Source organism: Fukomys damarensis, unplaced genomic scaffold (genome assembly GCF_012274545.1).
Source record: "Fukomys damarensis isolate Sample0158 unplaced genomic scaffold, DMR_v1.0_HiC HiC_scaffold_33, whole genome shotgun sequence".
Classification (NCBI taxonomy): domain Eukaryota; kingdom Metazoa; phylum Chordata; class Mammalia; order Rodentia; family Bathyergidae; genus Fukomys; species Fukomys damarensis.
The window spans coordinates 53,459,568-53,474,438 of NW_022900945.1; the positions used below are offsets into that span (position 1 = coordinate 53,459,568).

At 45.9% G+C, this 14,871-nt stretch overlaps 2 protein-coding genes across 8 annotated transcripts in view; one reads left to right on the plus strand and one right to left on the minus strand.

The window, feature by feature from the left end:
* LOC104863342 (late cornified envelope protein 5A-like) overlaps positions 1 to 14,871 on the plus strand; it is a 343,203-nt gene that overhangs the window by 263,943 nt on the left and 64,389 nt on the right. The window lies entirely within an intron of this gene.
* Crnn (cornulin) lies at positions 10,544 to 14,534 on the minus strand. The gene is made up of 3 exons (XM_010625722.1): positions 14,477 to 14,534; positions 12,565 to 12,714; positions 10,544 to 11,728 (listed from the first exon to the last, which is right to left on the minus strand). The coding sequence occupies exons 2-3, from the start codon at positions 12,700 to 12,702 to the stop codon at positions 10,544 to 10,546; spliced, it is 1,323 nt and encodes a 440-aa protein (XP_010624024.1). The 5' UTR covers positions 12,703 to 12,714; positions 14,477 to 14,534.

Sequence of the window (14,871 nt, forward strand, 5' to 3'; positions counted from 1 at the left end):
ATTTTTTAAAATATTATTATTGTTCTTAGCTCCTGGATCTGAGGAGAGGTCAAGACTGCCTCTCTGTGGCAGTGTGGGCACTGAAAGGTGCCTTTAGTCGCAGATGGTCGAATTCCCCTGTGAGGAAGTGTAGGCTTAGCACTTGTGGCATGCCACTGAACTAGAAGGACTGACTTCAACAGATACCACAACCCCAGCAGAGCCACCTGCAGCCCTCCCATCCACCTGGGAGAGCTACTTATGTAAGAGTGTAGAGTGGAGAAGTCAACAGGGTTATCAGAGCAAAACCCCAGAGAAGAGGCAGAAAGCCAGAACCAGTTAAGCGAGAAAGATTAGGTCATGGGTGGAAAAACATAAATCTGTGGTTTACCTCAGATTCCTGCATTGCTGCTTAACTTTGGGATAGGTAATACCCTAAGTTTCATGAAGGTGTGACTTAATTTTTCATTGATCGTGGAGAAGATGGTATAATTAAAATTTACAACATCCATTCATAAGACAAACAAATACTTCAATCAGTGGTAAGTATTGCTACTAATCTTATCGTGAAATAATAGATGGTAATTGGAGCAGTGAGTTCCTGGCTGGTGTGTCATGGAAAATAAAATTGGAGGTTAGCTGTCTGTTTTATAAGAGCAATTATGTGTTGGTTGTGAGTGGTAGGCAATGGAGAAGATCCCTGATGAGATGAGAGAGGGTGTTTCGGGAGGAGGAAGTTTGCGGCTTTGGGGTGTAGACCTCCATGGTGTACATACCTCTTTGTACCACAGAATGCTGCAAATGTCCCCTTGTGGGGTTAATGATGACTATAGTAAAGCCACATGGACTCATTATCATGCCAAGATTGGTCTAGAGAGGCCCACTGGCAGAGGGAATGGGGTCTTGCATTTCAAGCTAAGACTCCTTGGTTATTTCATGTACTCACAGTATTCATTACCTCTATGTCAGTCCCTTGATAGAAAGAGTTGCTCTGGTTCATTTTATGTGGGCCTGGAACAAAAGTGGTGTTCATAAATTTACAACCACATACAAATCAGAAGACAACATCGCCTTTTTAATATTTGTGATTAGTTATATTTGCAATTAGCATTGAAAGGTCAGGTGGATTTCCTCCCATATGGTATTGCATCTGTACATTTAATATCATCCCTACTTCTTAGATTTTTCTTTGAGATGGAAATCCCCACAGTTAAGCAATGGTCATAGGAGCTGCTAAAAGCCACAATTATCCCCATGGGAAGAAAACCCAGATTCTGGGAATCTTCTGTACCCATCAAAATCTACCGAATTAGGACCATTGCAACTTCTCTATCTTTAAATATTCTTTGCTTTATAAAAATGAAAAATGCTCCCTTCAAAATTTGTAGAGGGCTGACTTACCTATGCCATACTAGCACATGGATCTACTATGAGATACCAGTTTTTTCTCCAGTTGAAGGTAAATTAACTTAAGATGAGTAACTTGATCAAGGTCACAACCCTCACGAGGTACACAGTGGAGGTGTGAACTTCAGTAAACTCGCTGTGTAGACACAGCTCTAACCACCAAACTCCATGGACACAGATGGCTGTGTCGTGGAAGGTATTCTGGCCTGAGTCATGATCATGGATGTTTGTAGAATGTATACGTGCTTATGTAAATATAATTTGCATAAGGTATAATTTATGTTTAACATATAGATGTATGAATTGTAGATCTTTGTGTATAAATTTGCATTTATAGACATACATTTTCTCAGACATTTATCTGGTAATTTGCCTATAGAGGAGGGTCTAGAAGAATTAAGTAACAGTGGTTTCTTTTCGGGGCACTAGAATTGTTGATTTTTAAAAACCATCTTTTTTGTGTGTTCTTTATGATTTTTCTGTGATAAATATATAATGGTTTGTAGCTAAATTTGTGTCTGTCTTTTTAGAACATTAAAAAATATGTGTTGATGGAGTTCCTGCCCACTGGGTTCAAGATTGTCCAAAGCCCAGGCAAAAGCTTGGTCTGGGATAGCACCTGACTGTCTAACTACCTGTCTTCGTGCTTCCCTTTTCCAGACAGAAGAGCAGAGGTCCCTGATGGCCTGTGTTACTATGTTGACACCTGGGCACCTTCCCTTACGGCCAGCCCCACATCATCGCTTTGTGGTATTAGCTCTTTCCCAGAGGCTCTCGAGTTAAACCAGAGCAGAGTACTGTCCACATTCACCCAGAGCCATGAGCCTCAGAACCTGGGACTCACCTCCCAGCACTGATGTAGGCCACTTACGCTCTGTGGCACACGTTTAGTGTTCCTCACTTCTATGCACGCTAAAAATAATAAGCTCCAGCCAGCATGAGTGCTGGGAGGTGGATCCACAGTGCTCCTGTGAATGACCAGGACGAGAGTAGGTAGCCCCAGCTTTGGTCTGTGAGCCTGCAGATAAGTATACAGACTGCCAATTTCTGCTCCGAGGAGGGAGAGCTGTGAGACGTTCATCTCCCTGCCTTTCTGTAGGGACTGCACTGGAAATGTGCCTCCCCAGGCAGCCAGTCAGGGGCTCACAGGACCACATCCATGCACGGGAAGCAGCACTCTGGCAAATGATGTAGCTGAACAGATACTTGGAGCCGTTTGGCAATGGCAGTGGCTCAGTGAAGGTCACCCCCAAACACTGAAACACACACACTGTCAACCGGGGGTTCATACTGCCTGGGGTGGTCGCGCTTGAGATTTCAAGGCCACGTCCTCTGGGTGCGGCTGTGCCCAAGGCCTCACTACTGAGCCTGTCCCATCCCAGGAAAAGCAGATTTCCTTCAGGAGTGTTTTTTAAAGCGTTGGCTTTAACTGCCACCAGGGGACAGTAGTGGACACACCTGCTTTGCAGTAAGGGGAAACTACCTGATTCGCTGGCCCTTGGGGTAAGGCTTAGGTGGTCCTCTCCCTGAGGACACTTCACAGACCGCAGCCAATGGGGCCGTGAGCTTTACCCAAGTCAACAAACGTGCATGAATCAAAAGTAAATAGATGCCTTTCTGTCATAGCTAAAATCAGATAAATATGCTATTATAGCCAAATAATTTCAAAAACAAAGTTGTAAAACTTAATAATTCTCAGCCAAAGTTATATTTCAGTAGTATGTAGGTGACTTTATTATGTTTGCTGTGCCATTGAAGGATGCTTTTTCTGTCCTTCAAGAGAGATGTAAAGTCCGTCTCAGGGCTGTGAACAAACTCTCCATTCTCTGTCTCTCTGCCTCTCATGCTGGCATTAGACCTAGGGCCTTGCACATATTAGGCAAGCTCTGTACCATGGGGCCATTTAAATCATTTACCACCGCCCCTTTTAAATCTTTTTGGTTTGGATGTCGTTTGTAAAGAGTATAGACTTGTATATGAAAAAAAAATTTTTTTTGGGTACCAGGGATCAAACTGGGGACCTTGCACTTGCCCGGCAGGCAGTGATACCACTGAGCTAAATCCCCAGCCCCCATATATGAAAATTTTCACATAAACACTTGTTCTTTTAATAGTGATGTGAGCCCTTTTTATTAAAAATGAAGTCACATCCTATCAATCTATATTACTTATTTAGGTCATATTTATGCAAATATGTATCATATATAGATAATGTCATTGTCTATGTTGTCTGGTTTGCTTTTTGTTGAAGATGGCTCATATTTTTATTTAGTAAATTTTTATGTAATATATCTTGTATTCCCCTTTGCATAGTATGTATGTATTCATTCTCTACTCTAGTAAATTTTCCTAGAACTCTTTCACCCTCCCCACCTTTGTCCTTCCTCAGGGCCCAATTTGAAGTCATATTCTTTTACTCCCAGCTCTTTCCTTATAAGGATGTAATTATGTAAATTATATAAGTCAATGAGCTTACTCTATGTTCCATCATGTCCCCTTCTACTTTTGCTTTTGGTAGCTCTGTTGTCAACATTACATGGTCTTCATTCTGTGGTTACATGGGCTTCACTGTGTACCGTTGAGACTTTGTGCCACGTACTGCGTCTGTGATTTTGGTTTTGTGCCAGTGCTGCTCATTCTTTAATCAGTTCCCCAGAAAAAGCCTATGGCAGATGTGTTCCGAGTCTTTTCAAGTTCAATTCTGCCTTTGGTCTGTATGCACAGAGGCTGTTTTATGTGGATATAAAATCAATTTGTCCTCAACAGGATGACTTCACCTTTTACACATGCTACCCTCACAACTATGGCTTCACCTTCAGTTTTTTCTTTGTGTGTTCATTTTCTATTGCTGCTGTAATAAATTATCTCAAACTTGTTTGCTTAAAACTACAAAAAATTTATATTCTCTCAGAGCTGGGGAAGTCAGTGGCCTAAAATCAAGGTCCTGGAGGGGCTGTGCTCCTTCTTTTCTTCCTTCTGTTTTCCAGCTTCTGCATTCAGCCTGGATCCAAGGCTTTAAATGTTTGTCGAATTATCTCACCTTTCACAGCCTTTGACCATTTTGCCTCACTCTTGCCTGCCCAGGAAGCCCCTTGGGATTATATTGTGCTCACCCAGATAATCAAGAAAATCTCCCCATCTTAATGCACTTACCTCAGTTATGTTTGCAGAGCCCCTAATTCTATATAAAGTAACACAGTCACAGTTCCCTGGGAGCGGGACATGGGACAGCACCCTGGAGACGTTGTTATTCTGACTGAACAAAACTGGGACTATAATACTAGCAGTGGACTAGGAATTGTGTCTAACACGGTAGAGGCTCTTGCCATGCAAAAGGAAAGATACATTAAGAAGTCTGTCAATCATGATAAGGTGTGAGGGATCATACAGGGGAAAGAGGAAAATCCAGCTGTCCTCCATAGCTAATTAGTAGCTTTTTCATGAATATACAAATTTAAATCCAACTTCCAGGGAAGGACAGGCACTGATGGGACATCATTTCACTTGTCAGTCAGCCCCAGATAGTTGGTATATATTACAAAAACTTCAGATGGGCCCTCAAATGCCGCTGGTCCAATTGTTGGACAAGGCCTTGTCTGTGTCCAACAACTGGGATTCATATGAGTGAGAGAGAGAGAGAGAGAGAAAAGAAGAGCCCAAATTCTGGCTGTTGCAGTTGGCAATGCTATAAATGCCCCTAGTGGTCTAAATGAAAGCCTGTGGACAATCAGGGAAAGGGCCGGAAGATTGGACACGGGACACACAATTGCACGGGGCCGTGGCCTGGCCCTTGTTACGCACGTTGGGCGGCTGATGAGTCTAAAGCAGGGCACTGGAGCATTGACAGAGGCCCAGACTCTCCTCTCCTGCTCTGACAAAGACTGAAGGGGCCGGGGCAACTTACAATGCCAGGGGACCCCAGGACAGGACCCGTGATAGCAGCTTCCTCTTCCTCAGGGGCCACTCTAATACCAGAGCCTCTGGCTTTTCTGGTGGTAGAGCTACAAAACCCCCAAAATAGGGGATCTCATTCCACTTTCCATGCTTTTTGCAGAAACGGTGTAACTGCAAAATAGTTTCGTGATTTAACGTTGACATCCTTTACCAGTTGTTTGCCATTTCCTCATTTGTACTGGACCCAACCCACCTACAATGGTAGATAAGCTGTTCCTTTTTCAGACTGTTGGGGTCAAATGGTTACCACTGTTGAAGGCTGAGACCTAATGGCAAGGTTGCTAGGACCTGCAGGGTGTTGCTCAGGATACTTTCCATGGCTCATCTTGAGGCCTAGAGAGAGAGAAAACTGTCTGAACTTTCCTTCAGAGGGCACCCACTGCAGAAGGAGGATCTGTGAGTTCACAATGTACCCTTTGTGATACTCGAGTACTTTCCTGGTCCTTAGCCTCAGACATCTCCGCTCGAAGCTCTTGTAGCTCTAGTAGCTCTAGTAAACTAGTGTCTTAGTTTTCTAGTGGTCCTTAGCCTTGAACTCCCCACACTGTGGCCTTTGAATTCCTTAGGGAAGAGGGTGGAGCCCTCAAGGGCTCCTTCAGCCACTTGAGAAGCAGATCAGGATGGATCCCTGTGAGGACTACCCTGACTGCCTGGAAAATAATGTCTTACACTCATAAAAGCAGTAAAGGTGGGAATCTAAAGTAACTATCTGAATGTTGAAATAAAGGGGAGATCCAACCAAGTCCCACACCTGAAAGTAGATACTTTAGCTCTTATCTGTAAGGCTGCATAAACCACAATCTGTGTCTCTTCACAAGTCTTACAAAGATAAAACAGCAACTTTTTAAATTAGAAGAAATCAACAAATACAGTGGCAAAAGGAATCTGCAGCAACTTCCGCATTTGCTATCATATCCTCTGTTGAAAGAGTTTCTGAGAGACTGCACCAGAGATAAAATGAAGCACTTACCATAAAAAATAACCGTAACAAGGAAAGAGTTGTTAAACAGCGTCACTGCAGAGTGAGCAAATACATAGGCTGCTAACTATGCTTCAGCCAAACCTACAGGAGTAGCAAAAGGCAGGCTAACACCATCCTTAAAAGAACAAATTCAATTCAAAAGAATACATTAAGGGAATGTGTATTAACATGCAGCAAACCAGCTAGTAACAGTCCAAGGAAACCCACCTGGATTGTATACTTGGTTAAGTCTCTCAGAATCAAAAGTACTTTCGAACACCAAAGGAAAGTGGTAACATAGGATGGTAACACAATTTTTCTCATTCAGTTTTGAAAGTTGGAAATACTTGCAAGTGCTCAAGACTAACTTTACTTAGCACCAGATTGGAACAGTAAGCATAATATCATGCAAATAAAAAGACACTTAAAATAGCTTTAAATGCCTTTTTCATGAGTAGGTCAAGTCATGTTCACTTATGATTAAAGTACTCTGCAGAGCAGCTATGCATTTTTACTTCACCAGAAGCATCTGCTTATCTATAGCTAATTTATAAAATGGCACTTCAATGAACTTTTACATGTAATTATAGAAAAGGTAAACAAATTAAGTTCTGCACCTTGAAAATACCTGAATTAAACACTTACTCCAGTATTTCTACACTTTCAAGTGAAATCTTTTCTTAGTTTTTACATTTGTCAACATTGTACAATTCTTTCTGGGTCAAACAATCTAAGCAGTCAACAGTTAACTGAGGTAGATCAGATGTTTCTAATTTAGGGTCTCCTGGACTCTTTACCAAGTATTGTAAATAAATCAACTGGGTTAAAAGAGTTTAGGTTTTAAACAAGTAACGATTAGAAAGGCAACAGTTCCCAATGGCCAAAGGGAGGGAGAGCAGCAGAAAGCAGCAGAGCTGTCCTGTTCTTCAGCGTTGTGCCTGTACATTTAAATGGACAGCTCCTCTTTTAAGTAGACCTTTGCCCCTTTTAAATGGGCAGGAGCTGTTTCCTGCTTTTAAATACTGGGTGGAAACTGCTTTTGAACTGGCAGATGCCGCTCCATGGGTTACATGTTTCTGGGAGTGCCCACCAGCAGTGGTCTTGGCTCTAGGATGGGCCACTTTCTCTGGGTACTGCTGGGGCCCAGCCACAGGAGCTCAGGTGTGCTGGAGACCACAGTGTCTGTAAAACAGCCCCATCTGTTTACAACCGGAAGTGGGAGTGCCCAACAGGAAGTGGGGGTGCTGATTATAGCTCCACCCTTTCCCAGGAGTCTAACCTCCCCCCATAGGCACTTGGCTTTGTCCTTGGGCTACTCAGAGATGCTCAGTCTCATGGCCACTTGCAGGGCTAGATGGCCCGTGGCTTCCACTGATTTTTACCACCTTTTAGCTCCCTGCTTCTCCTTGCTTGTCCTGGGAGTAAAGGGATAATAAGTAGGGGCTTGAAAGATGATTGGGAAAGGATTGGGCCTTCCTAAGGGGGAGAGAGAGGAAAAAAGATTAAACCAGTCATTAAAACAGTCCTTGTTGGCTTGAGTCTACAGATTTCAGAAAGAGCAGAGAAACATACCTGTGCCAAGTGGTCTTACCTCCTGTCCCTTCTTTGACCTCCTGGCTGGCTCACCGAACATTACTAGGTGGTGTAGGGACCAGCAGCGCTTCCCAGGTTCTTACTGTTCCATTCAGTGAACTGGATGGAACAACTGGTGAATGTGAGAGATTAACATTTATTTGGGGCAAAATAAGAATAAAAGGAAAAGGAAGCATAGAAGAAGTGCTCAGTGAGAAAGGGGTTCATCGAAGGAGAAACAGACGTGTCCTGCATGCAGAATGGATCACTGCAAGAACACGAGGGCAGTGGTACAGAGTCAATCACTGTTGTGTTTTAAAATACCGTCTTTGATATTTCATCCAGGTGACCTCATGCCAGGAGATTGGCATCAGTGCTAGGCTCATCTTGTTTGTCTGCAGAAGATTGATACCAGGTGTCAAGTTTAGAGTGTTCCTGTGTCAGAAGATTGGTACCAACTGCAGGACTCGGGTTGATCTCATCAGGTTCAGAAATTTCTGCTCTGTAGCAGCGGTTAACAAATCTCTTCAACTGGCAGGTCGTGTCCAGTTGCTCCAGCCACACTGCCATGTCCTAGTCTTCTACCTTTTTTTTTTGTACCAGGGATCTAACTCGGGACCTTGTGCTTGCAAGGCAGGTGCAGTGCTACTGAGCTAAATTCCCAGCCCTGTTCTACCTTTTTTGAAGGTAGGCATGAGGCCTACTACATTTGTTTTTTGAGGTTTCCGTACTACCTATAAACCAACAATGCAGTGAAAAGTATGCTTTATGCAAGATATAATTATTTTGTGGTGGGAAGCCTTTCAGTACTCTGTATTAGCCTTTTATACTTCTAGAAGCAAACATTCTCTTAAGAAATATTAACCTATTCATTGGTTTTGCTCCAAACCTGGGGAGTCAGAATCTCTAAAGTTAGGTTTACGAGATATGATGAAAATATAGGGTGAGCGTTTAAATTTTTAAAACATGTATTGCAGTAAAACATGCATTGCTGTTAATTCCCTTCAAAGTGCTCCCCTTACCTCTGAACACATCCCATCATGCTTGCCTCTTTCTGAAGCAGTTCTGGCCGTTCCCCTTTGTGAGTGTCTTTATGAAGTGTGATCAAACAATACAGCAAATACCACTGTTAAGCGCCACCCAAAAGAACGGCAGAATTGTAAAAACACGGCGGGGTGCCCTCATTTACCCTTTTCACCACTTCTGGCATGGTGTGGCTTCTGGCTCTTCCCCAAAGTGGAACTGACCCCAAAAGGTAAACATTTTGGATCAGTCCAGGAACTCGAAGCCCTCACGGTATCCCAGCCAGAGACTCTCACACAACAAAAGAGGTCTTCCAGAAGTGCTTCAGACAGTAGTGGAATGGTGGGGAAAGTGAATTTGAAGTGAGGGGGAATTTTCTGAGGGGGATTAATGACAATGTATCTTTTTCTATAATTTAAAATAATAACAACAACAAACCTAAACATTCACTGTATATTTTGGTCACACCTTGTAAAACTCCTAGTTTAAAAACTAATCGTGATTCTTACAATAAACCACTCCATAACTTCTTCTGTCCAGGAGTTGGGACAGCATAAGAGACCAGAGCTAACACAGTGTGTGGGGTGGGGGTGAAGGGAGCACAGGGGCTCTGGCTCCTGGCTTAGACCCTGGTAATAATGAATGTCTTCCCTGCTTTCCCCTGCATAGATCCTGGAGGTCTTTCATTTATTAGAAACCTTAAACCAGCTGTTCTGTATGCTTTACAGGTGAATAGAGCCTGAACACTCTAGTTACGGGTAATAAAAACTGCAAATAATTTTACCTATCTACAATCCTAGTTTTTCTTTAAGAGTCATCACTAAAAAGCATCTCAAGGAAGGCTTCCCTGACCTATGTCTACCAAGTATTCAGTATTGTATTCTCCTTTCTTTGACTGTAACTCTTAGAATCTCTCACAAAAGTAGCTGGGGGTGGTGGTGCATGGTTTATAATCCCAGCACCCAGCAGGATCACAGGTTCAAACCCTGGGAAACTTAGAGACTTAGTGAGACCTTTTCTAAAAATGAAAAATAAGAAAAGAGCTGGAGATGTACCTCAGTGGGAAGGCCCTAGGTACAATTTTTAGTATTACCAAAATCAATCAATCTATCTATCTCATACAATACTTTGTCGATTAAATGTTCCTCATGGGATGGGACTATATTCAGCTCATCGTAACCCAATAACCCTTAGCCCACCAAATCAATAGAAGGTAAGTGAATGAGACGCAGAGGCAAATTGCTTAAGAAAGTTTTATTGACGCATTAGGATAGGCGGACCATAGACAGATGGCAGATACAAGTAGCTCCAAAGACCCCTACAAGTTAAGAACACAGCAGAAATGAATGACTTCCTCCCAGTTCCTGAGAGTCTGCACAGCAAAGCCATTAAGAGGAGTTTAGGAGAGAGAGGACCTTGTGGAAATGTTCTCTTTGAGAGGGAACTGGAGGGGAAGCACCGTAATGAAGAGCTGATGTCCAGGGATGTGCCGGTGGACTGACCAGAGCAGGAGGAGCCGGTCCCTCTCTGGCTGTCCCTCGGCACTGGGCACTGGACTCAGTCTTGGCCGGTTGCCTTTCAGGTGGGAATACAGCCCTGGGCGGTGGTGATGCCACCTTTCTCTGTGGCTGGGCCGTGTTCTGGCCCCTACTCTGAAGGAGGGCGGGCGTGTGGGCCGCCTCGGTCCTGGCTTCGGATCACCACTTCCCTCGAGTGGTCATCGACCCACTCCTCTCTCACCTCTGTGGGCTTTCTCTCCCCCTGACCTCCGGCCCCGCTGGGCTGAGTGCTGCTCGGATCTCCTTGCCCTGTCACAGTGCTTGTCCCGGTCTGGGCCCGCCCCGCCCCACTTGCTTGTGTCTCTCTTTGACCACAGCCTGAATGTGCCTGGGTCTGTCCCTGACCTCTGTCCTCTACATGGCTTACAGTCTGACTCCTGTCCTGCTCTGTGGCCTGGCTGTGTGGCCCTGCCTGTGCCTGGACGTGTCCTTTCACAGCCTGGCTGGTCTGGCTGCTGTCTTGACTCTGGGCCTCGGTCTGTCTGGTCTGGCCGTGGGAGGCCCCCTGTGTCCGGATGCTGGTGCTTCCTGTATGGTGGCTCCTCTCCTGTTCCCTTGTTTGGATGTGTGTTTGACTATGTGACCCTGCCTGTGACTGGACGTGTCCCTTCACAGCCTGGCTGGTCTCTCTGGTCTGGCCGTGGGAGGCCCCCTGTGTCTGCGTGCTGGTGCTTCCCGTCTGGTGGCTCCTGTCCTGTTCCACAGTCTGGGTCGCCCCTGTCTGGACCTGTGATGTGGTTCTGGTTCTGGTCACCCCTTTCTGTTCGCTGATCGGTGACTGTCTTTTCCACTTCCTCTCGCTTGCCTGAGGACTCTCATTGTCTCCCGCTCCCTGAGTCTGCTCCACATACCCCGTCACTCGTGTCTGCTGGCTCACCTGGACCTGTCCCTGGGACGAGGCCTGCCTGTCATGGCTGCTGACCTGTGGAGAGCTGATGTCCTGAACCTGGGTCTGAGTCCCGGGCCTTCCCTGCCCTCGGGAAGCCTGCTCACCCTGCCCGTGGCTGCTTCCTTCATGACGCTGTCCTTTGCTGGCCCTTCCTACTTCAGTGCCACTCCTCTGACCTTCCCCAGTATCTTTCGAGAACCCAGTGTGGTGGCTCCCAGACGCTTGAGACCTGCAAGCTCCTCCAACGCTCTGACTTAATGTCTTAAAACAGGCTTGGGCTACTTTAAACACTAAGACCAGGAACTCCTTGAATTCTATAGTCCCTGTCTCATCTTCATCCAGCAGGTGCAGAACTTCATCCACAGTGGCTGGATCATGGGGCTTCTGGGGAGAAGATGAGGCGGAGTCAGCATCCCTTTCCCGAGGACGAAGTGCCTCACTCCACTCCGCCCAGCGTCAGGCTTCCAGGGGCCCCTCAGGGCCACCATACTCAGCAGGCATGCAGCTGTCTGTCCCACTTAACTTCCTGTATCTTTACAAGTCCTGCCTAAAGCCCCTTTTGTTTTGTATCCACTCCATCTGCCAGTTTCTGGCCTATAGGACAATTGGATAAAGATGTATTTGAGAATGAATAACGTTCTCGTAAAGCTGGGCTGGACTCTAAGGTACAGGGCTCTGAGGACCCCTCACTTAGCAGATGCTCCCCAGGTGTGTTGGGTGGGTTCAGGAGGACTGCGGGGTTGCTCTGAGCCTACAGAGGCAGTGTCTTGCTATGCCCATACATCCTTGTCCCTGACTGTCCCTGACCACTTGAGACGCAGGGAAGTGCTCCCAGAATCTCTCCCCCAACCCCTGCTGTTAACCTGTGCTCTAAAATCTCACTTCTGAGCAACTACTTTATGCTTCTAGTGAAAGCTTAATGGATGATCAGATTTTAGCTAGGCACAGGAAGTGTTTACTGCATCAAATTTAAGAAATAGCTGAAAGCAGCAATTCTCTTCTTTTCTAGACTATTTCAAGGATCTGCTCTGCCTTGAGCTGACGCTATAGAGTTGTTTTAGCTTGTCTTCCAATTAGAATTAATTAAAACTAAGACTTGTCCATTTCCATGGCTGCCTCCTTCTCTTTCCAGGCCTGGAGTGAGCTGTGGCCTCCTCGATCCCCAGACAAACATGCTGCACTGTCCTTCCTCTGTCCCTCCCCACCCGGGCACAGCATACCACTATGACATCAGCAAACTCCTGCTCCAGCAGCCTCTTCAGCTCCCCTCGGGTGAGCACTGTGCAGCTGCCCTCCGTTCTGGCGTAGCGCCCAAAGGCCTCAATGATCCCATGAATGTTTCGCAGTAACTGAGGCATCTTTGAAGTCAACTGGAAGAGACAAAAGGTTCCCTCGAGGCTGCGTAAGCAGCCTTAGCTGCTCCCTCACGTCACTTCTGCTCCTCTGGCCTTTCCTTACATCCCAGCTCTGCTCTTGGTCTCTGTCTGCCTTCGTCCTTTCCTCCAGAGTGTGCTTTATTTGTGGAGAGGAGGAGCACACAGTGACTGGTAGCAGCTCTTGAGTCAGCAGTTAAATGCCTGACTGTCACCTGCAGGCTGTGTGGCCCAGGCCAAATCGCACTTCCTCCCCAGGCCTCGGTTTACCCATTGTGACTAAAGGCAACACTAGTACTTACTTGTAGGGTTATCGCGAACATTTAAAGAGATAATTCATTTAAAAAGTGCTTGGAAAATACCTGGCTTCTACTAAGTGCTAGCTATTAAATATCATTATTGTTATTATATATACACACATAATTTGTGTCACCTCTACACTCGACTGCTCACAAAGCAGTTTCCGGTGCCTCATCTCTTGTAATCCTCATCATCTCCACTTTGTATAAGTGAGGAAATAGGCCAGAGAAGGTACGCAATTTGCCCAATACCACTCACCCTTAAAGAAACCAAGGAATCCTAGAACCCATCTCTTCTTAACGCACATGCAATGGGTTTTCTAGAATGCACGCTCTGGACAGGCGACATTTTATTTGCCTATCACGAGGGTGTTAGAATCTTTCTGGGAGCACTACAAGTCAGCAAGTGCACAGTAAGTCCACGTCTGCCTTGGCTGGGAGCCCGTCGGGATGCCAGGGCCCAGCTCCGTCTTCTCTTGACTCCTTTGGGGAATGTGCTCAGGAACTAGGATGTGACCAAATGGCAAGAGGCCTCGGTCCAGGAAATGCATTAAGCAGAAGCCTCTAAGAGACCAAAGGGAAGAGACATCGAAGTTGACATTATCGAAGGTTCAAGTGCAAGGGAAGGTGGGAACTTTCCACAGCTGGAAAGCCAGACAGGACTCTGGAGATGTAAAGGAGAACTGTGTGGAGAGAGCGTTGCATGGTTAGAGAAGCGTGAGAGTCAGGAAAGGAAAGGGAGCTGAGTGACAGAAGAAGCAAGACAGTGTGGCCTGAAGGACCGAGAGGGTGCAGACCCCAGGGCCATCCTTTCTGTGACCTGGAAGCCAACAGTTCCAGGCAGACTCTTCTTGTGTACATCGAGGGACCTCAGTTCCTGACATGGATGAACTCCTCAACACAAATGAAAAATATATGTATTTTTAAACCCTGAGGCAGAACGATCTATAATCATAATAATTAAATGGCCATTTAGTTATACTTCAGATTTGTAGGATAAATCTACAAAATCGTCTTGTCTAAATGTCAGTCAGGTGTAGGGCCCGACAGTCACGTATGTCCTGTCCTCCCTGAGACGACTGGAGCTCATGGTCTGTGTTGGCAGAAGTGACTGATTCTGGCCCTGCGGACTCTCTGCACTGTAAACAGCCTTCCAGAACCCCGGGAGTGAGAGACCTGTGCCGATCCAGGAGGCCACGTGGGCAGCTCTGCTGCTCAGAGGGATATTTCTAGTGAGCGGAGCTGCTGCTGACCAGGCTACACTGGGTTTGGGAGGAGGAAAAATCTCGATGGCTTCAGGAGGCTGTTATTTCCCAATGGGCTCTGGCTCCTGCTTTGTTGAGGCCCGATCAAAGAAGACACCTCCTGCCCACAGCTGGCACTGTGATGTACAGCTTGTATCATGAGCTCAGATCACCAAGACACTAAAAATAAGAAAGATTCCTCAAAAGGGGACTTACCTAATGCCCAGGCAGGATGAGGCAAGTGTGGCTGTTAAGCAGTGTGTGCAGTACCAGGTCAGCGGGACAAGAACCTTTTATAGAGGATTTCATCAAGCTTGTGTTTTAGACAAGGGATGTCCCCACCCTTCAGGAAGGCTTGATTCATTCAAGGTTCAGCCCAACCCAGCCCCACCTCCTCTCTTCTCTGTTTTGCCTTCTGACCCGTGGCTGCCTCAGTCTGTTAGCACTCCCTTCCTACTGCACTTGGGCCTGTCACCATAAATGAAGCTCCTTTCTACAAGCCGGGGTTTGCTATGCTTGGCAAAGGCAGGGCTTCCTGGTCAGTGTTCCTGTCTCCATGAACCTAGAGAGTCACAGGACTCTTTTTGTTCAAACATTCAAGAACGTCTCTG